The 23799-nt window shown below is 43.5% G+C and overlaps 1 protein-coding gene across 1 annotated transcript in view; it reads right to left on the reverse strand.

Annotated features, from left to right (window-relative positions):
* LOC309545028 (putative ATP-dependent RNA helicase DDX60) overlaps window positions 1-23799 on the reverse strand; it is a 496323-nt gene that overhangs the window by 250092 nt on the left and 222432 nt on the right. Inside the window, exons 18-21 of the mRNA XM_082244135.1 lie at window positions 22418-22537; window positions 5848-5943; window positions 5211-5326; window positions 645-778 (exon numbers count right to left, since the gene is read on the reverse strand). Of these exons, the coding sequence (XP_082100261.1) occupies window positions 645-778; window positions 5211-5326; window positions 5848-5943; window positions 22418-22537 (466 nt within the window). The remainder of the gene's footprint in view (window positions 1-644; window positions 779-5210; window positions 5327-5847; window positions 5944-22417; window positions 22538-23799) is intronic.

A 23799-nucleotide genomic window follows, 5' to 3' on the forward strand; every position in this document is an offset into this window, starting at 1 on the left:
TGAAGCAAGTGAAGCCAAAACTCTTGGTTTGCATATGTGTTCTGGATCAGTGGCTTGGAGAATACGAAGCCACTGTATTAGCATGATAGCCAGGAAGCTATCATTTGGAGAAAGGTCAGCAACAACAGCTCCAGTATTTCGCCCAGCAAACATTTCCTTAACACAAGAAATTATATATATCAATTCACTAACTAGATAACGTAAAACATTTCAAAACAGTGATAAGTGTTTAAAATTGTTGTGGGAGCATGCATTTTTAAATAATTATCCTGAGTGTCCAGGCACAGAACAGAATTGCACATTTAAATAGATGGCTCCAATATCACTGACTTTTCCTGCTCAGTATTTGGCAATTGCTGTATTCTGCAATATTATGTGATTTCTGCCCTGTTTTAGTGCCTGTACAAGACTGTGATCTTGCATCATGTATTGCAGAAATGCTTTAATTGGAAATGACATGGAAAAGTGTTTAGTAAACTGTTTCTACCTTATTTTTGCTTTTCAGAGCAAAATCCTTTAACAGACCGATTCAAATAAATGCCCATCACTCTACCTTGTAAAGACAAATTGCACTGAACTAATGTTTAGTGTCATATAATTAAATCATCATGTATAAATAAAAATCTTTGTTTTACACAAATTACCTAATCGAACTCTGTAAGACTTCTTTTCTTTTTTTTGCAGTTTATTTTGTCTTCCTTTTTTAGGTGGATTTGTCACAAGACTGGCTTCAATTTCATCAATTTGCTGCCAATATTTTTTGACTGATTGAAGCCACCTGAAATATAAAAAAAAAAAATACTTAGTTACAGTTACACATCAAATCTGTACAAAATAATAAAGGCTTTATTTAAAAAAAAAAAAAAATAGCTTTTCGAAAATCTCAACATTTGTGCAAGCATAACGAATAATACCCAAAATGTTTGTAACATGTTTAAAGCGGAGTTCCACCCATTTTTTTTAACCTGTAAGCATTCCCAAGCCCATCCCCAATGCTATAGTAAATGGGCAAAAATTTATTTTTTTTTAAATACCTTTTTTCATTTATTTCTTACAGCACTTGCGGCTCTGGCCGCCAAGGTAATTCCCATGGTATCCTGGGATATCGGCACCATCTATCCTAGGAGTCCATGGTAATTGCCTAATACTATAATCAGCGACACGCAGTGACATTACTGCGCAGGCGCAAGATCGGGAGGTGCATGCTGGGTAGTCAGCTGCACCAAAATCACAGATATAAAGACTAGCGGGCTTCAGATGCCCACAACTGCAATGGACCCTGCCTGTTTCCAAGATCAGGTTAGATTTAAACAAAATATCAAATTATTAAGTAGGTATAGCAACAATAGAAGGGGAGCATTTTTAAAAAAAATTATATTTTGGTACTGGAACTCCGCTTTAATAGTTTCCTTGTTGCCTTTTACCGGGCGAATGCAACATTCCCTAACATTGGACCTTAAAGGGAAAAATAGCTTGTAAAAACATTTGACCATAAGTGCTAACTCCTTGTACACCAGACAAGCAACTGAGCTTAGACCTGCCTGCCTGCTATTCTGGATAGAGACTAGAGTTCTAACTGACGGCTTGTGTTTTTGTAAACTACAAATATTGTCTCCAGGGCATGCCGTCAATCACATTAAATCAGGCCACCAGCTAGTACTCTAGTCTTTTCCCACAAAATAGCTGGTGGACAGATCTTGGCTCAGTTGTCTGTACTCCAGTATACAAAGACAATGACAGAGGGGTACAGCAAAAAATGCTCAGGCTGGAAGATGGAAGAGCTGCAAATGTTGTTAGCCTTCTATCCTCGGTGTGCACTGTATATCACTGCTCCCTCTCCTTTGTACACACTCTCACTCAGACCTTATTAAAATCTGTCTTCTTGCGAGCAGCATGGACACACAGTGGTGGTGGTGGTGGGGGCATGCTGTCGACCACACTAGCTCAGTAGCCAAAGCACAGATCAGAATGGGACCGAGTGCTCCATACACTTAGTCCCACACGGAATTACACAAGGGTTTAATTATTATGGTGATACATTTAAAATGCATATTCTTCAAACTGTGGCCCGGGGGCCCGATGCAGCCCTTTGTCTTCCTTTATCTGGCCCTTGGGGCACTATTCCTCCCACTAATACGAGACGCTATTCTTACATCTGACACCAACAATGGAGCACCAGTTCTCCCACTAACACCAATAAGGGGGCACTATTCCTCCCCCAAATGTGGCGAAGTTTACTTTTACTGATGCCAGGAAAATTTCCACTCCCTCTGGCAATAGTCCAGCCCTCCTAAAGCCTAAAGGACAATCAACCAGCCCTCTGTTTAGAAAGCTTGGAGACCCTTGGTCCAAAGGAACACAAAGCTGTATTACCTGGTGTATTTATATATGCCTGAAGTTCAGCCTTAATCTGCAGTGTCACCTATAACTGTACCACAGCCCAGCTACAGTGCCTTGCGAAAGTATTCGGCCCCCTTGAACTTTGCGACCTTTTGCCACATTTCAGGTCTCAAACATAAAGATATAAAACTGTAATTTTTTGTGAAGAATCAAGAGATGAAGTGGGACACAATCATGAAGTGGAACGAAAACTGAAAAATTGGGCGTGCCAAATTATTCAGCGCCTTTACTTTCAGTGCAGCAAACTCTCTCCAGAAGTTCAGTGAGGATCTCTGAATGATCCAATGTTGACCTAATTGACTAATGATGATAAATAGAATCCACCTGTGTGTAATCAAGTTTCCGTATAAATGCACCTGCACTGTGATAGTCTCACAGGTCCGTTTAAAGCGCAGAGAGCATCATGAAGAACAAGGAACACACCAGGCAGGTCCGAGATACTGTTGTGGAGAAGTTTAAAGCCGGATTTGGATACAAAAAGATTTCCCAAGCTTTAAACATCCCAAGGAGCACTGTGCAAGTGATAATATTGAAATGGAAGGAGTATCAGACCACTGCAAATCTACGAAGACCTGGCCTTCCCTCTAAACTTTCAGCTCATACAAGATCAGAGATGCACCCAAGAGGCCCATGATCACTCTGGATGAACTGCAGAGATCTACAGCTGAGGTGGGAGACTCTGTCCATAGGACAACAATCAGTCGTATACTGCACAAATCTGGCCTTTATGGAAGAGTGGATAGAAGAAAGCCATTTCTTAAAGATATCCATAAAAAGTGTCATTTAAAGTTTGCCACAAGCCACCTGGGAGACACACCAAACATGTGGAAGAAGGTGCTTTGGTCAGATGAAACCAAAATCTAACTTTTTGGCAACAATGCAAAATGTTATGTTTGGCGTAAAAGCAACACAGCTCATCACCCTGAACACACCATCCCCACTGTCAAACATGGTGGTGGCAGCATCATGGTTTGGGCCTGCTTTTCTTCAGCAGGGACAGGGAAGATGGTTAAAATTGATGGGAAGATGGATGGAGCCAAATACAGGACCATTCTGGAAGAAAACCTGATGGAGTCTGCAAAAGACCTGAGACTGGGACGGAGATTTGTCTTCCAATAAGACAATGATCCAAAACATAAAGCAAAATCTACAATGGAATGGTTCACAAATAAACATATCCAGGTGTTAGAATGGCCAAGTCAAAGTCCAGACCTGAATCCAATCGAGAATCTGTGGAAAGAACTGAAAACTGCTGTTCACAAATGCTCTCCATCCAACCTCACTGAGCTGGAGCTGTTTTGCAAGGAGGAATGGGCAAAAATTTCAGTCTCTCGATGTGCAAAACTGATAGAGACATACCCCAAGCGACTTACAGCTGTAATCGCAGCAAAAGGTGGCGCTACAAAGTATTAACTTAAGGGGGCTGAATAATTTTGCATTCCCAATTTTTCAGTTTTTTATCTGTTAAAAAAGTTTGAAATATCCAATAAATTTCGTTCCACTTCATGATTGTCTCCCACTTGTTGTTGATTCTTCACAAAAAATTACAGTTTTATATCTTTATGTTTGAAGCCTGAAATGTGGCAAAAGGTCAAAAAGTTCAAGGGGGCAGAATACTTTCGCAAGGCACTGTATTTATATGTTTTGAGCATCTGAGCCTATACATAATTGGTATCCCACCTATGTCATAATTTTAAACAACACTAAACAGAGAACGCTAATCAATAGATAGAGGCACATACTGTATATACTGTTGCTAAAGGTAGTAACCTGTTGCAGCCCGTGCAATAGCCGGATGAAGGCTATAGCACAGGCTTACTTTGCCAGGAGGGCATCTATTGACGTCCTCCCATGATCACACTTCCCGTATGCCCCCTGCAGCAAGCAGGCGGTGCCCTCTGTGATCACCGAGTCCAAAAGACTCAGCTAAACACAGATCAGGGTAAAGGGCCAATCACAGCAGCCCTTTACTACGTGATCAGCTTTGTCTAATTACAGCTGATCACGGATGTCAACACGAGCCGGTTATCAGCTTTTTTCTCCTCACGCTATCAGTCACGCTATCTTCTCTCCAGTGAGAAGAGAAGAAGAAAGCCTATGTGTAAAAGTTCATCAGTGCTGCCAATCAATGTCCATCAGCGCTGCCAATTAGTGCCGTTCAGTGCCTCCTTATCAGTGTCACCTATCAGTGCTGCCTAGCATTGCCCATCAGTGCCTTCTTATCAGTGCCCACCAGTGCAGCCTCTTCAGCTCACATCAGTGAAGGGGAAAAAATACCTGTTTCCAAAATGTTATAACTATGAATACAATTTTCTTTTCACAAGTTTCAGTTCTCTGTGTGCTTAGTGAAAGAACAAAGACCCAGTGGTGATCAAATACCACCAAAGAAAGCTCTATTTGTGTGAAAAAAAATGATAAAAAATTGTTTGGGTATAGTGATGCATTAACGCACAATTGTCATTCAGAGTGTGATAGCACTGTAAGCTGAAAATTGGCCTGGTCAGGAAGGGGGAAACAATGCCCAGTAGGCAAGTGGTTAAAGGTATTCATCTCGTGTCCAGCTACTGTATGTGCATGCACTTTAATACATGTTCTGTTATAAGTGATGTTCTACTCTTGCATAAACACAGTCAATATGTTTATATATCTGGACATGTCTGTAAAGGTCTCTGGCACCATACAGAATGTGATGTTATGAGATCTTGTGAACATAGAACATTAAGCTTCAGTGAGGCACGTGTACCAAGTACTTCCATAGACCACAGAGTTTGTATTTATAGTAGACAATATTTTTTACCGTATATACTCACTCAGTGAGGTGTTCTGGGTTGCTAATTGTGGCAGATAAAGCCAAGAATGGACAACGAATCATGACAAGTAGGTGCTCCCAAACTTCAGCTCCAATCTCTCCTCCCAAGCAGTGTACCTTGCATTGTAAGCATATTTATTTCAGATTTAAAGACAGGCAAATCACAACACAAACAAACACAAACTTATAAAAAAAATGTTTAAAAATCAATGGATAGATTCACTAAACAACAACAGTTGCTCAACCATGTAATGCTGATGAACCATTCACTGGCTATCTCCTGTATGAGACATTGCTCTACTTGTACTGGCCCTGATACAGGCTGAGATTTTATCACTGACAACTGTAGGCAGACAACAGCTGGCACCTACAGCAGTTCACCTTGTCTAAGACTATTTCTAGAGATGTTGGGAAACATAGTGTGTCTGGTAATTATAAAGGAAAAAAAAGCCCTCTTTCACTTGGCGGCCTATAGGCACAGGGCTACTTTGCCTAATGGTAAATCTAGCCCTGTCTTGATGTCTAATCTAAGTTTCATTCCTGCAGACTCTGTGTTGCCATTGTGTGACACATTACACCCAATAATATTGTTTTTGTTCACAACATACATTATTTATGTAATCTATAATGCTACATACCTCATCAAATATTAAATATTTAATTTTTTTCACCCAATCCTGGCGATGGGGAGATAACAGAAGAATTTCTAAACATTGTGGAACTGTCACCAGCACCTGCATAAAAACACACGTACAAAGAAATGATACCATGCATATACTGTAAATAAAAAATTACATCTGCTGTGATCTAACCCCTTCTAGTGGGCTTTCCTGACAGCAGCACATGACTTAACACTGCATTTAAAGTGGCAGCTCATTAGTAGGCTTTCATTAGTAGATACAGGTAAAACAAACTACCATTGTATTGGTTCATGTGGGTAATACCTCAATTCCATATGTGGCATTGGTAAATATTAGAACTGTTCTATTATTACATTTATTTTATTTATTATTATTAAATACCAGCCAAGTATGAATTTAAAGCTGAAGTTTACTTAAACGTGTGTTTTGCTATGCAGCACCATGGGCATAACTTATCTCTAATGAGAGTGTTCCATGTTTGGCTTACTGCTGCATAGTGTAGAAATCTTCTCGCTACTGCGACCGAGTGCTCCCCACAGCATTGATCTTCCGGTGCTGCTGGGAGTTGACATCAGCTATTTTGAATGCAAAAGATTTGCCCCTTCCACTGCCTTTTCCATTCATTCAAATTTTACAGTTCTTTCCCAGAATGCAGTGCATTCTGTGAAGGGAGGATAAGCAGATGATTGATAAGATCCGCTTTCTCCAATTATAGAACACCAGTGTTTCAAAATTCTTATGCAATCCTAAACTATTTTTTTTTTAACTGCCCCCCTGTCTTTTAACCACTTGCCGACCGCCGCACGACTATTTTCGGCGGCGGTCAGCCCCTCACAGGCAAAGTGACTTAGATCTACGTCGCTCGCCTGTGAGGCTCTAGGGGTCGAGCGCGTGCCGCCGGAGGTGCGCTCCCGCCCCCATTCGTTCCCTAAGCAGTCTGCGCGAGTGACCGGCGGACCCGATGTCCGCCGTTCACTCGCAATCTCCCCGTGGAGAGGGAGAAAGGCAGGCGGCTAATGTAAACACAGCCACCTGTCATTGTCCCCTGTGTAATAACAGAGATCATACGGTCCTGCTATGTAGGATCGTATGTCTCTGTTGTTATACCACTAGCCACACCCCTTTACAGTTAGAAGCACGACCCTAGGGACACACTTAACCCCTTGATCACTAATAAAATTAACCCCTTCCCTGCCAGTGTCATTTTTACAGTAAAAGTGCATATGTATAGCACTGATTACTGTAGTAATGTCACTGGTAACCCCAAAAGTGTCAAAAATGTCAGTAAAGGGTCCGATCTGTCCGCTGCAATGTCGCAGTCCCGCAAAAAAAAAAATCGCAGATCGCCGCCATTACTCTTTAAAAAAAAAACACCAAAAATGATAAAAATCTTTCCCTTAGTTAGTAAACGCAATAACTTTTGCGTAAACCAATCAAAATACGCTTATTGCAATTTTTTTTACCAAACATATGTAGCAGAAAACAAATTGGCCAAAAATGTTAAAAAAATTTGATTTTTACATTTTATTTTGGGAATTTCGTATAAAAAATTGTGAAAAATATTGTTATTTTTTCAAAATTTACGCTCTTTTTTTGTTTATAGCGCAAAAAGTAAAAATCACACAGGTGATCAAATACCACCAAAAAGAAAGCTCTGTTTGTGGGAAAAAAAGGACGTCAATATCATTTGGGTACAGCGTCGTACGACCGCGCAATTGTCCGTTAAAGTCACGCAGCTCCGAATCGCAAAATAGGGCCTGGTCAGGAAGGGGGTAAAATCTTCCGGGGCTTAAGTGGTTAAATTAAACTAATAGGCAAAGTTGTGTAAGGGTCCTTTCACACGGGGCGGACTGTATTTTCCTCCGCTCAGGCACTTTTTTTTTTTTTTTTTACACGGACACGGATGACACTCTGGAGTTGCAGATGATAAACGGAGATAATGTATGTCTATGGGATTGCGGATGTCAGCGGATGACACCGCTGACATCCGTTTTTGCGTCCGTTCCATTTTTTTAAACGGAAGAAAAATAGGGTTCTCTTCCGTTCCAAAAAACGGAACTGATCGGAAAGGATGCAAATCGGATGTAAGCGGATGGTCATCCGCTGACATCCGCAATCCCATTGACATACATTATGTCAGTTTTTCATCCGCAATCGGATCGGATGAAAAACGGACATACGGACTGCCCGTGTGAAAGGACCCTAACACTTTCCTATCAGCTAGCCAAAGTTCCCTTCATCTGCCAGGACATAGAACCGTGGCAGTAGTAGGCATGGTAGCTTTCCAAGGGTTAGATGTGCATTCAAGCAAATCTATTAAAATAGTGGCATTCAGGTAGAACCAGCAAATGACAGCAATTACATGTGTGTGTGTGGGTGTTTGCAGTTGAAAGGAACTCAAAACTGCTGTAAAGTCCTGTGCACAGGATAAGAAAATAGGAAGTCAAATCCTGCACATGGCTGGACACGAACGATCTGTTGATTTTTGGATCGTTAGTATAGTGCTTTTTAACAGCTGATTTTGAATTTTCAGATGACAAATACTGAATGTGCAGGTTATAAAATTTTTATCGTACGTTACCACAACATTCGTTTGATTAATTAGTCTGAAAAAAATCATAAGAGCAAGACGAGGCATGCTCGGAAATGAAAGAACACATACAAAACAATTCAACACATTACATCACTTCTGAAGTTGAATTCTGTCGTACGAGAATTTTGGTATGTTGAGTAACCTCTTCACTTTCCATATGAGAATAGCATGCAACAAAAAAATGGACAAAAATTTGTCTGATAATCTGATCATGTGTACGATGCTTTAGATTGTTATTTTAGTAAATTAGGGGAAAAAGATTTAAAATAGGGTATGATTATATTGGGGTATAAAAATGTTTTAAAGGTTTCTTTCAGAGAAAATGTTCCAGCAATTTTTTTTAAATGATAATGTTTTACAGCTGTTTGAGATACACTATATTACCAAAAGTATTGGGACGCCTGTCTTTACACATGAAATTGAATGGCATCCCAGTCTTAGTCCATAGGGTTCAATATTGAGTTGGCCCACCCTTTGCAGCTATAACAGCTTCAACTCTTCTGGGAAAGCTGTCCACAAGGTTTAGAAGTGTGTCTATGGGAATGTTGGACCATTCTTCCATAAGTGCATCTGAAAGGTCAGGCGCTAATGTGGATAAGAAGGCCTGGCTTGCAGTCTCCACTCCAATTCATCCCAAAGGTGTTCTATCCAGTTGAGGTCAGGACTTTGTGGAAGTCAAGTTCCTCCACCCCAAACTCGCTCATCAATGTCTTTATGGACCTTGCTTTGTGCACTGGTCCAAATCATTTGTTGCAGGGGGGATTATGGTGTGGGGTTGTTTTTCAGGGGTTGGGTTTGGCCCCTTAGTTCTAGTGAGAGGAACTCTTAAAGAGTCAGCATACCAAGAAATTTTTCACAATTTCATGCTCCCAACTTTGTGGGAACAGTTTGGGGATGGCCCCTTCCTGTTCCATCATGACTGCGCACCAGTACACAAACAAGGTCCACAGACTAAGACTGGGATGCCATTAAAGTTCATGTGCGTGTAAAGGCGGGCTTCCCAATACTTTTGGTAAAATAGTGTAAAAATATAGTTTCTTGGATTTTTTAAAATAAAATACTGCATTATTATATCAAAAATGTTTTCCACTTTCAGCGTGTGTAAGATATAGAAAGCTTCTGTACTTACAGACTGCTGCCCAGGGGAGGATCTATCCTGTCTAAGGTGCAAGTGCAGTAAAAAATGTCAAGGGGACAGAGGATGGGAGGTCCTAAGGGCAGAGGACAGGGGACAGAAGGGCATTGTTGGGGGTCAGCAGGATGGAGGACAGGGGTCAGAAGGACATTGTAGGGGGTCAGCAGGATGGAGGACAGGGGTCAGAAGGACATTGTAGGGGGTCAGCAGTCAGCAGGGCAGAGGACAGGGGTCAGAAGGGCATTGTAGGGTGTCAGCAGGATGGAGGACAGGGGTCAGAAGGACATTGTAGGGGGTCAGCGGTCAGCAGGGCAGAGGACAGGGGTCAGAAGGGCATTGTAGGGTGTCAGCAGGATGGAGGACAGGGGTCAGAAGGACATTGTAGGGGGTCAGCGGTCAGCAGGGCAGAGGACAGGGGTCAGAAGGGCATTGTAGGGTGTCAGCAGGGCAGAGGACAGGGATCAACAATAAGTGAGGCAAAGTTTAGAGACCAGTAGTAGGTGAGGCAGAGTTCAGGGATCAGTAAATGTGACACAGAGGACAGATTTTGCCTAACAGTGGGAGGGGCTTAAAGGTGGATGATTAACGAGAACCCATGCCTAATCACTTTACACACAAATACCAGTCTTTGTACCCACAAAAAAATACAAAAAAACCTACTTACCATTTCACAAAATACATTCTCATAGATACACATAAATCTCAGAAAGAAAAATAATTTTTAAAACGGTTACCGTTTCTATCACACTTTTCGGCACACAAAACGTGTTTATTTTGTCTGACTGAGCTTAGAAGAAGACATTCATTAAAACCAGCAACTGATGGGGCAATGAACACTTGGGCAGGACTATGTAATGTACAACATAATGTATAGAATGCACTGGTTAGTAGTAAGTAACATTTAGGACAACATATAGAGTGCAGAAACAGGACAAGCCCACCTGTTCACACCAAATCCCCCCTTACATCAAAAATCCCTATCAGAGTTCCCCCTCAAACGGAGTCCCCAGAGCCCTACCCCTTACATCTGGGTTCCCAGAATCACCCTCTTATGCCAGGTTCCCCAGAGTCACCCCCAAACTTCAGGACCCCTAGTGTCCCTTCCCCTTACATGAAGGTCCCTGGGGTTCCTCCACCATAACTGAGGGTGCCCAGATCCATGCTTACATCATGGTCCCCGGAGTCTTCCTCCTTACATCAGGGTCCCCAGAGTGACCCCCCTTACATCAGGGTCCCCAGAATCACCCCTTTATGTCAGGGTCCCCAGTAGGGCTGAACGATAGTCGATGTGATATCGACTATCGTGCTGTGGGCGTGGGCGATAGTCACATCGCTGAAGATACGATAGTAAGGCATAGGCATTAGGCAGGGAGAAGTCGGGACTCGGGATGACTCACAGTGGTTGTAGCAGGACACAGCCCGACATCCGTCCCACACGTTCAGTCTGCCTGCCTGCAGCTAGCCTAGTTCTCCAGCTGATGGTAATATGATCCTAGAGTGAGGAGCTCAGCAACTCCCTGTAACCAATCAGCGGCCCCCAGCACACTGACACTGAAGAACTGGAAACAAGCTTGTATTGTAACATTTCAGAGTGAAGAGTCGAGTCAGTTCACTGAGTACTTCAGTACACCGTCGAACGTGTGGGACTGGACGGATGTCATGTCAGGCTGTGTTCTTCTACCTCCTGCCACCACTGTGAGTCCCGACTGTGCCTAATCCACACTGACTGTCACTGTCAATCCCTGCAATAACATTAACTCTGGCCTGCCCTGGCTATATGGTGCAATCTGCAATTACAATCAGAAGAAGGCTGCGCTGCTGCAATACTTCCATGATTTCCTCTCAATATCGCAATATATATAGTTGAAAAAAAAATATTGCAATGTACTTTTTTTCCAATATCGTGCAGCCCTAGTCCCCAGAGTTACCCTCCTTACATCTGGGTCCCCAGAAACACCCCTTATGTGAGAGTCCCCAGAGTTACCCCCCCCCCCAAATCAGAAAATCAGAACCCCCTAAAGTCCCCTCCTCTTACATCAGGGTCCCTAGGGTTCCTCCCCTTATATCAGGATCTCCAGAGTGAACCCCTTGCATTAGGGTTCCCAGAGCTACCCACTTTATATTAGGGTCCCCAGAGCCCCCCCCTCAAACTTTAGGGTTCCTAGAGTCACCCCCTATACATCAGGATCCCTGGGGTTCCTTCCCCTCACCTCCCCTTACATCAGGGTCCCCAGAGTTCCCCTCATTTCAACAGGGTCCCAAGTGTAACCCCCATTACATCATTCCCAGGATCACCCCTTAATATTAAGATCCCTAGAGTTTCTTCCATTACATTAGGGTCCCCAGAGTCACCCACCTTTAATCAGTGTCCCCAGAGCCCCCCCTCAACTTCAGGGTTCCTAGAGTAGCCCCCCTTATGTCAGGGTTCCTGAGATTCCCCCTCTCTTACAACACGGTTCCCTGGAACTCCCCTCCTTACATCAAGGTCTCTAGAGTCACTCCCTTAAAGGAGGGTCCCCAGAGTTTCCCTAGTTACATGAGATTCCCAGAGTCTCCCTCTTTACATTAGGGCCCACCTCCTCCTTACATAAGGGTCTGAAGAGTCCCCTCTTACATTAGGGTCCCCACAGTTCCCCACTTATATCAGGGTCCCCAAAGTCTCACACTTACATTGGGGTTCCCAAAGTTCCCACTTCCCCTCTTTCATCAGGGACACAAGAGTCTCACTCCAAAATTAGGGTCCCCAGAGCCCCCCCGATATTAGGGGGCCCAGAGTCCCCCTCTTTACACCAGAGTTCCCAGAGCCACCCTCCCTACCTCCCCTTACAGCAGGGTCTCCAGCATCACCCCCACCTTACATCAGGGTCTCTAGAGCCCTCCCCAGCCTCACATCAGGGTCCCCAGAGTAGTCCCTCTACTTACATTAGGTTCCCCAGAGTCATACCCACCTTACATTAGGGCCCCCACAGTCACCCCTTCTTACATAAGGATCCCCAGAGTCAGCCCCCCTATATTAGGGTCCTCTCAGTCACCCCCCTTACATAAAGGTCCCCACAGTCACCCCCACCTTACATCAGGGTCCCCACAGTCACCCCCACCTTACATCAGGGTCCCCACAGTCACCCCCCTTACATAAGGGTCTCGACAGTCATACCCCCCTTACATAAAGCTCCCCGCAGTCCTCCCTTTACATAAGGGTCCCCACAGTCACCACCTTTTACAGGAGGTTCCCCACAGTCATAGGGTAAAAGCTGTGCCGTGAGTGGGATCCAAACACCCAATAAAGGTCAGATCAGACCAAGATAAATCGTATCCATACGGACAGTATGACTGGGAACCATAGGCAACCAAGCACATCATGGAGACTGGAGGAGAATGAGAGGGAAGGGACCCTCCCAGAAAGTTTTCAAAGAACAGGGCTTACAGGGTTACGTGCAAAATGTCAAACTTTATTAAGGAAAAAATGGTGCAGTACAAAGATAAGTACACATATAACAAATAAAAACTGTATTAGCGGAATTGGCACAGGTAGTGAAGGGCCGACCCCTGGGGTCAGTATGGGTGGTGCGTGTGAGGTAAAGCACCGCCCAAGCCTAGCACTGTGGTAGCTATTGGGATACTGTCTAAGAGAACCCTATGGGAAGGGAGTGACGTGTTGGTGAACAACTTGAGTCACATCTACCAACCCTGTGTACTATTAGTTCTCGATATCTAAGATATGATCAGCAGTGTATGACTGGTGTCTGCGTGAGTGACACTTTTATTGAAGATAATGGACAATTATAGCAGTGGGTATATGTAGACTAGAAATGTCTGGGGGATGCCATATACACTCTAATTCGACAATATTGCATGCAAATCATAATCAAGATGGAAATATATGCACATATAGTGTAAAGGGTGGCCACCCGACATAAACTTGCTGATGTCTTGTTGTGGTCATATAAGAACCAATCGTCCCCTCAATCGTGTGGGAAGGTCAGTCCCATTTTAGGGATGGAGGTGGTTTGTGGAAGCAAGTTGGAGGCTCAGTAGTGTGGAGCTGAAGACCCACAATATGTGGGGATGAGGAGGTGGGGAAGGGGTCCCAGGGGAGACACGGTGGTGGAGAGAGGGAGCGGAGTGATCAGGTATTGGGAGAGATAACCTCGCCGCGGAGGAATGCAGATGCCACCTATCCTGCTGCGTGAGATCGTGACTGGGTCGAGTCACTGCCACACACTAGTCAGGGGAAAAAAGCTAGACATCGGTATTCCACCCAGGGGAACAAAAGTTCCTAGGTCCGTCCAGCAAGGGGTGTGGCAAATGGAGCCTTACCGGTAGCTTTACCTCCCTGACCAGTCCAGTGTGGAGGGGCGGAGTCCCGTGCCTCTGGTTCGGTGAGATACTCACAGCCGGTGGGATGTGCTTTCTTCTCCGATACACTGTACTCCACGTCCTAGCCGATACTCGGACCTCTCTGTACCCAACCGATGGACTCTTCCATAGCGCACTGTCTCTAAGTGCGAGATGCCGGAACTCCCTCGACGCAACTTCCTCAGGCGTCCCACGTGACTGTGCCGTACTAGTCTTTCTCTGAGACAGATAGCTTCCTATGATGTCTACCAAGTGCTGGCGTCGACCGTTGACGCATTTCGCGTGCCCGCGCACGCTTCTTCAGAACGTAATGGCGTAGTCTAATAATCCAGTTTATATAGCCGACCCCCCAATAAGGGATAATTGGTTTCAGCTATTCCAGTAATTGAGTTAACGCCATCTTGTGGTCAACAAAGGGTATCACATCTGTTTTTTGGCTCAAATAGCAACGAAAGGGAATTAAAAAAGATTAAAACATAGATATGTGTAAATACATATACACTGACAATATGGCTAGTCAAATTTGAAGGTTAAAGACACATATTTTGATACTAGATGTATTTATTGTCAGTAACCCGATGATGAGCAGTGCCCTAGAGGGGATAAGAAGCAATATGTTTTTTACAGAAAATCTGTAAATGGGGAGATTTCAGGCACTACCCAGGGGAAGCACTCGTATTTAAGCAGAGGAAAGAACTTATAAAAGGGGGGATTACTTCAATTCGGAGGGTATTATGTGCAATAAGGGTTTCTTATAAATACTGTAATGGGCCCTCCACACCGGACTGGTCAGGGAGGTAAAGCTACCGGTAAGGCTCCATTTGCCACACCCCTTGCTGGACGGACCTAGGAACTTTTGTTCCCCTGGGTGGAATACCGATGTCTAGCTTTTTTCCCCTGACTAGTGTGTGGCAGTGACTCGACCCAGTCACGATCTCACGCAGCAGGATAGGTGGCATCTGCATTCCTCCGGGGCGAGGTTATCTCTCCCAATACCTGATCACTCCGCTCCCTCTCTCCACCACCGTGTCTCCCCTGGGACCCCTTCCCCACCTCCTCATCCCCACATATTGTGGGTCTTCAGCTCCACTCTACTGAGCCTCCAACTTGCTTTGTGGTCCACAAACCACCTCCATCCCTAAAATGGGACTGACCTTCCCACGCGATTGAGGGGACGATTGGTTCTTATATGACCACAACAAGACATCAGCAAGTTTATGTCGGGTGGCCACCCTTTACACTATATGTGCATATATTTCCATCTTGATTATGATTTGCATGCAATATTGTCGAATTAGAGTGTATATGGCATCCCCCAGACATTTCTAGTCTACATATACCCACTGCTATAATTGTCCATTATCTTCAATAAAAGTGTCACTCACGCAGACACCAGTCATACACTGCTGATCATATCTTAGATATCGAGAACTAATAGTACACAGGGTTGGTAGATGTGACTCAAGTTGTTCACCAACATGTCACTCCCTTCCCATAGGGTTCTCTTAGACAGTATCCCAGTAGCTACCACAGTGCTAGGCTTGGGCGGTGCTTTACCTCACACGCACCCCCAATACTGACCCCAGGGGTCGGCCCTTCACTACCTGTGCCAATTCCGCTATCAGGTAGTTTTTATTTGTTATATGTGTACTTATCTTTGTACTGCACCATTTTTTCCTTAATAAAGTTTGACATTTTGCACGTAACCCTGTGAGCCCTGTTCTTTGCAACCTTCCTGGGAGGGTCCCTTCCCTCTCATTCTCCTCCAGTCCCCACAGTCAACTCCCTTTGTCGGGGTCAAAGATCTGAAAGAGAAAGTCTTGTCCTCCTCTATGAATACTGGGGGAGAAGCTAGCACTGGGTGCCAAGCCAGCACTTGGTTGGTTGTTAGGATGCCAGGCAGTCCTAGCAACCAACTATTATAGGTAACAGCAGTGGCAGGAGGTGCTGTGGGAGGTGGAGCTGCGGGTGGCTAGAAAATATTGATCTCTGTGACATGAAGGCGCTATAGCCCTATGCCCATGCGCCCCCTGACGCCATCCCTACAGTATGTGCTGTTGGCACAGCGGCACTGGGAACTTGGACAGGATGCCCAAGGGGAGTTTGGGGGCACACGTGAAATCTGGGGGGGAACATACCGCCCCAGCACCTCCCTACATCCGGCCATGTTGCTGCCTAGTAGGTTTCCTGCCCAGAACCTCTTCTAATGAGCTCTTTTACTAGTGCTACTTACCAACTCTAAAGCCACCTGCTTTTGGCAGTGCTGCACTTATAGAACAGGTGGCTACTACTCAGGGCTTCTTACTAGCTATACATCGGTGCTGTATGAGACTTGCCACATCCTTCTCTTTCTCCTTCTCAGGGTCATTAGGACTCAATCAGAGGGCTCTGGATTGCCTTGGGCTATTTGTGTCCAATTTACAACTCCTTGCATGTAGTTCCTGAGACAAGGTCACTGCAATTCAACGCTGGCTTTAGTACACTTCTCCCAGGTCCTCCAAAGGTATAGTCTCACTACAAGAAACACTTGGCCTAGCCTAAATGGCCTTTTGCAACCCTCTCTAGCCTCCATCACCATAAAAGACAGGATGACTGCAGCCTGCTCTTTTGAGTGCAGGACCACCTAACCCTGTTTTCCAGTTCTGTCCGGGGCCTCCACTTAGTTGACTACATCTGCATATTGGTTAGGTCCCTGGCTCCCAAGCCCATACTGCATTAAGGCTCCTACCAACCTGGCTTAAATATGGGCACTGACTCACCCATGACTACAGGAGGGCTCTAGCCAAAAGGGACCTAGCACCTTATTACACTATTCTCTGTTACCACACACTATTCTGGGAAAAGAGCCACCTAGTGTCAGACTAGATAACTGCGCCTGTTTACACACTAATGGTTTCAGGGGCAGGGGGGGTGAAACACCTCCGACCACCCATGCTTTTCAGGGGAGGGAGACACCACTGACCATCAATGCTTCGAAGAGGGGTTTGGAGGGGGGCACTACCAACCAACAATGTATTTCAAGGGTGGGGGGCGAAACAACCTGAAAACACTGTTTTTTAGAAAAATGGGGAGGGGGAAAACATATCACTGAACACCAATGCTTTTCTGCAAGGGGGGGGGGGGGTATGTAGGGAAAGCCACTGACCACCAATGCCTTTTGGGGAGAGGGGGAACACTACTGACCTCCTGTGCTATTTAAGTGGGGAAGGAAACACCACTGACTATCAATGCTTTTTGGGTGAGGGCACCACTGACCACTAATTATTTTTAAGTGAGGGGGAGAAAACAACCACTGCACAATTCCCCCACAACCACCTGAAAACCTGGTTCTACACCTATTCACATACTGTTGGGAGCAGTGATCTCCTGCCTGATCACTTAAGCATAGTTCTGGCAGTTACGCCACTGTACAGGGAGTGGCACATGATACAGGACACAGAGCAACAGCAAGAAACAGCCACCAGCTTTTCCATCACTTCAGGAGAAAACACAGGACAGGGAAAACAGAGGCTCCTTTTCTGTACATGATGGGCATATGTATATTTACCATCTTGTATGCTTTTATTACCAAAGTTTTAATAAATGCTTTTTAACTTTTTTAACTACTACACTTAGATGGTGCTTCCCTCTTCTCTGTATATTCCTCCTACTGATTCAGATGATGGAAAGGGGGATTGTTCACAAACGATCCTTTGTGAAAGAGGTGAGTGTCGGTAAGACTCTCATCTGTAACACTGTAATTAAGCAGCATTTTGTGAGTACAAGGACTGCAGCATATGTGTTTGGAGTATACCTAAACAGACCTAGGCTTAATGCACACGTTAGCTTTTAGCAGTGTTTCTCTGCCCCTATTCAAAATCAATTGTTCCCTATGAGAGCTGATTTAACAGATCCAACTTTCAGCCCATTGATTTGAATAGAAGTCGCATCCAAATCGGATCATCATGATCTGACTTCTGGTGCAACTTGTGCTCTGAGGATCTTGAAGGGGATCCCTACACCAAAATGTAAGAAAAAAATCAGCGCCCTTTGAGTCTCGTATGGATCTTGAAAGGGAACCCCACACTAAAAATGAAAACAAAGAATGGCGTGAGGGTCCCCCCCAAAACCATACCAGACCCTTATCCAAACATGAAGCCCAGCAGGTCAGGAAAGAGGGCAACGAGCAAGCAGCCCCCCCTCCTGGACCATACCAGGCAATACGCTCTCAACTTGGAAGGTGTGGGTAGTTTGAGGCAGGGGGGCTCTGCGCCCTCACCACAAAGCACCTTGTCCCCATGTTGATGAGGACAAGGGCTTCTTCCAGACAACCCTGGGTGGTGGTTGTGGAGGTCTGCAGGCAGGGGGATTAATGGAATCTAGAGGCCCCCTTTAACAAGGGAGCCCCCAGATCCAGCCCCCCCATGTGAATGACATTTACTACCCTCCATGTAAATGACAGTACCCCTACCCATTAACCCCCCAAAAAAAACAGTGTAGTGTAAAAAAAAAAAAAAAACGGTTTTGACAAGTCTTTATTAAAAATCTTCCTCCGGTCTTCTCTCTCTGGTCTTTTTCCTTCAGTGTTCTTCCTCCTGTTTTCAGCATCGGAGGAGTACTGGGTAAGCGGCAGAGAAGACAGCAGTGGTGGAGAAGACGGGAGGAAGAACTATGAAGGAAAAAGACTGGAGAAAGAATACATGAAGAAGAAGAGCGGAGGGAGAAGATTGGTGGAAGATTTTTAATAAAGGGCTTGTCAAAACCACCTCCTTTTGTTATTTACACTACACTGCCTTTTTTGGGGGGTGAATAGGTAAAGATACAATGACCCCCATACTCATTTACATGGGGGGGTGGGATCTAGGGGCCTCCAGATTCTGATAAGCCCCTGCCTGCAGACCCCCACAAAGACCGCCCTGGGTTGTCAGGAAGAGGTCCTTGTCCCCATCAACATGGGACAAGGTGCTTTGGGGTGGGAGCGCAGAGCCCCCCTGCCCCAAAGCACCAACACCCCCCACGTTAAGGGCATGTGGCCTGGTATGGTCCGAGGGAGCGCTTGCTCATCTTCCCCCTTTCCTGACCTGCAGGGCTGCATGCTTGGATAAGGGTCTGGTATGGATGTTTTTTTTTTTTGTTTGTTTTTTTCATTTTGGCGTGGGGTTCACTTTTAAGATCCATACCAGACTCAAAGGGCCTGGTATGGATCTTGGGGGGTACCCCACGCTATTTTTTTTTTTCATTTTGGCATGGGGTTCCCCTTCAAGATCCTCAGAGTTTAGAGCAGATCCTCATGATGATCCGACTTGGATGCGACTTCAATTCAAATCAATGGACTGAAAGTCGGATCAGTTAAGACAGCACTCATAGGGAACCATTGATTCTGACATGTCAAAAAAACGTTTGACGCAGCTTAACATAGTATCTAAAAGTTTATACGCGTTTTCAAGCATTTACAAGCATTTGGCATTTGAAATGCCGGTAAATTACAGTCCTGAATGCGATTTATCTGCTTTCAAAAACCTGTACACATAAGATAAAATTGAGAAGAGTTCAGGGGCTGCTGAAAAAAATCCCCAACTGCTCCTAAACGTGAGTTTAGCAGCTGCAGTGTACACGAGGCCTTAAGGCCCGTTCACACGTACCGATTGTTGGCCGACCGATCGGCCGTCTTTTGTCCATTGTTGTTGTGTTGGTTGAAATGTGCTCTAGACTGCACGCGAATTTTGTCGGCCAACAACAACCAACTGCAGAAGTGATGTCATGTTCTGGTCTACTTTTCGTGTGTTTTTTCTTCACTGAGCATGCCCAGTCTTGATCATCTGATTTTTGTCAGCCAAAATCTGTACTGACTGAAGAACAATCGGCCGTTTCTGCTGACGGCCAACAAAAATTTTATAGCCTGCACACCAGATTTTGTTCGGCTGAAATGTCGCAGTCGGTTGTCGGAATCATCATACTAACAAGCCGATAATCAGCCGATCGGGCGGCGGCCGAAAATTCACGGCCAACAATCGGTACGTGTGTACGGGCCTTTAAACTTTATAAAGTCACACACAATATTTAACTAATTAATTTACCACAGTCATTCTTCACCATAGCACATTGAGCATGCCGCAGGTGTTCTTCTCTCTGAGGTGTCCCTCTTACTCAAGTTCTAAAAGTTTGCTCCCAAGTAGGTTGTCATTGCTGATCTCAGAAAGCAGTAAACGTCTTTAACATTAATTCACTATTGTGTGTGCATTTTGTGCAAATATTCTTATTAAAGGTACTGGCAATATGATAAACTCAACTATTTTGTGCTTTGATATTGTTCCATTTTTTGTTGTATCAAAGTAAACTATGATAATTTCTCCTCACTTTGGTGTACGTTTAGTAAACTGAGATAAGCCGAGATCTGGATGATCACGGCTTGTCTCAGAGCATTGCCGGTTTAAATTACTGAGAAGAGTAGTGGAGCACATATTCTTCTCTTCTCATCTCAGTACACAAACGGCTTGCATTCACTGCAACAGAAATGGCCAGTTTAGTAACACATGATGTCACCTTATCACTGTGCTTCTCTTTGAAGATCTCCTCTTCCTGCTTCTCCTGGAGAATCAGGGGGAGAAGCTGTGTGATTAGAGGAAGAAGACTTCTTTCTTCCTATATATCAGCACCAGTGGGTTCAAAATGAATGTATATATTGTATGTATGTATGTATGTATGTTTGTGGGTGTATGTATGTGTGTATATATATATATATATATATATATATATATATATATATATATATATATATATATATATATAGTTTGTATATATACAGTATATATATATATATGTACTGGTGTATGTTTGTGTATATATATATATATATATATATATATATATATATATATATATATATATATTGTGTGTACTGGTGGATATATATATATTGTGACAGGAAGTCAGATAAATCTGTGGATGTTGTCACAGACAGGAGATACATTTCCACCTGGTTTAGAAAATTCACCAATTACTATAGGGTGTCGGCTGCAGAGGTAGCCAGAAAGGTGTAAGGACGTTAATTGCCTCATCCTGAACAGCTGAATTCTTTCAACGTCCTTACACCTTTCTGGCTACCTCTGCAGCCGACACCCTATAGTAATTTCTAAACCAGGTGGAAATGTATCTCCTGTCTGTGACAACATCCACAGATTTACCTGACTTCCTGTCACAATATATATATATATATATATATACAGTATATATAATGTATGTACTGGTGTATGTATATATATATATATACTGTACGTACTGGTGTATATATATATATATATATATATATATATATATATATATATATATATATATATATATATATACTGTATGTACTGGTGTGTGTATATATATATATACATATATATATATATATATACATACATACACTGTATGTACTGGTGTGTATATATATATATACATATATATATGTATACTGTATGTACTGGTGTATATATATATATATATATATATACTGTATGTACTGGTGTGTATATATATATATATATATATATATATATATATATATATATATATATATACACTGTATGTACTGGTGTGTATACTGGTGTGTATATATATATATATATATATATATACATATATATATATATATATATATATATATATATATACACTGTATGTACTGGTATGTATGTGTATATATATATATATATATATATATATATATATATATACTGTATGTATGTATATATACTGTGCATGTGTGTATAGATATGTTTTCATGTGTCAGAACATGTCATTACGAGTTCTTTTAAACTTTAGTTTCACTTTTTAAACTTAGGGGCGGCTGTAATCTCACAATATCTCGTGAGATTACAGGCAGTCCCCCCAGTTATACACAGATCTCGGCAGTTCTCAGAGAAAAAAATTCTCCTCTGATCACCTTGTGAGAAGTGAAGTTCTCCGCCTTCTAAACTGGGTGCCAGAGGAGATATTTTTTCTCTGAGAACTGCCGAGAAGTGAACTGAGAGAAAACTTCTCAGTTTACTAAACGTACACCTTAAAGTGTATGAATGACAAAACTTCCTTTCTTTTAGCTGTAGCTAGAGTAAGGAAGTATTATCATTTTAATACTTGCTGTATGTTTCCTTCTGGGTAGATTACTCTTCAATTTCTTTTCTTTAGACACAACAGGAAATTACAGAAAATCGCCATAAAATGGGAGAAACCCCAACTTGGACAGTTGTCACTGAAATAGGTGCCCCATTGGAAGCTTTACCTCCCCCTCTTGTTCTGGTAACAATTTTTGAAATTTCCCTCACTTTCTATTTTGTTGACAACAGGACAGATAAATTGGTGAATCTTTAAGGGACACGGACACCAATAAAAACATGATAGAGGCCCTAAAGGTTTCTGCATTCCATGCAAAGCTAAGGAAAAAAAAGTTTGCCTTTACATAATCTTTAAAAATTTGTTAATTTATGTTTCAACAATTGTAAGCTGTGATGGATGATACTCACCTGGCAATTTAATGCATCATTGCGAAAATCCCTTGTGAAAACTCCACATAATACCATACCACTTGGTAGATCTTTGTCAAACAGACATTTTACAGTGGCTACAACCTGATTTACAAGTGCCTATTATAATGAAAAAGAACAATTATATATGTTAATGTAACCTCTAGTCTAATGTCTTTAGATACAAGAAGATCTATAACCATATAAATGCACATGAGTGGAAAATGATTAGCAGAATGTAGCGTATGTAGCACCCTCCTAGGTAGGTGCTAGTGAGAGAGTATAGTTTTTGCCTCTGTCTGCCTATCAGAGGAGCAGCAGGCAAATCTATATTGCTTTCTGCCTACCAGAGAGCAGGATCTATGAGTTAGGTCTGCTCAATGTGCTCAGTGTGTGATTCATCTGGTCTAGGGAGTGTTTCACACTGGTCCAATAGGGAGGCATATTGGACAGTGGAGGAAATCTGACCAATGGGTACACAGGATTTGATACAGCCCCAGTGATTGCCAAAGACTGATTTTCTCAGTGCATTGTGGGGTGTGGTATAAAAGCCAGGAGCACATGTGCTGCGTCCTGGAGGGAGGGTGGTGGCTGTCTCCTCCTCTGTAGCAGTGGCTACACGGAGGGCTTCACGGACAGTTGGCCTGGGGACCAGGAAGGAAGGAGCTGAACCCAGAGGTCCATGAGGGCTGACTGGAGGGGTGGAAACACTAGAGACCCTCGAAAAACAGTATCGTGAGTACAGGGGATCATGTCTAAGAGCCTGACCTGAGGGGGGCCACCCCGGTGTAAGATAGTCAGAGGACAGGTGTCAGCAGGTGGAATGAAAGGGGGGTACTGGATGTGTATCCCAAAGATAGTTCGTCCCAACAAGTAATCCTAAATTCATCTAAGTGGCAAGGTGAATCAGCAGCCTGGCTGCATCTTCAGACAGGAGTCCTCACCTATTGTGAATAGTTCAAGTTGGAGTATCCCATCCCTAATTTTAATAAAAACACAAAAACAACTACATCCCCTCGACTGTTTAGAGTAAAGAGTTAAATTGTGCTTGCTGCAGTTGCTAATGGTAACCCAGGGGGATCCTAAGGTGAACAATTCAGCAGTCCTCAAGGGGCAGTGCTACATGTATATACTACAGCTCTGATCATAGATGGTTAATTGTTTCTCCCCTGTTGGGATAGTGTATTCTGACAGCGGGACAAGTCACTGTCAGAATACACTGATCAGTGGCTGCAAACACTGATCGACAAAAGCTTTCCAGCTTGTCCATTCAATGATCAATTTCTGTCATACATGGAGGGTTACAAAGAGAATGAAATTCAGCTGGTCCCTTCTGAACCAGCTGCATTTTGTATCTTTCGATGGCTATTATTTTATGTTAA

The sequence above is a fragment of the Pelophylax lessonae genome (genome assembly GCF_965119305.1).
Source record: "Pelophylax lessonae genome assembly, chromosome: 1".
NCBI classification, from domain to species: Eukaryota; Metazoa; Chordata; class Amphibia; order Anura; family Ranidae; genus Pelophylax; species Pelophylax lessonae.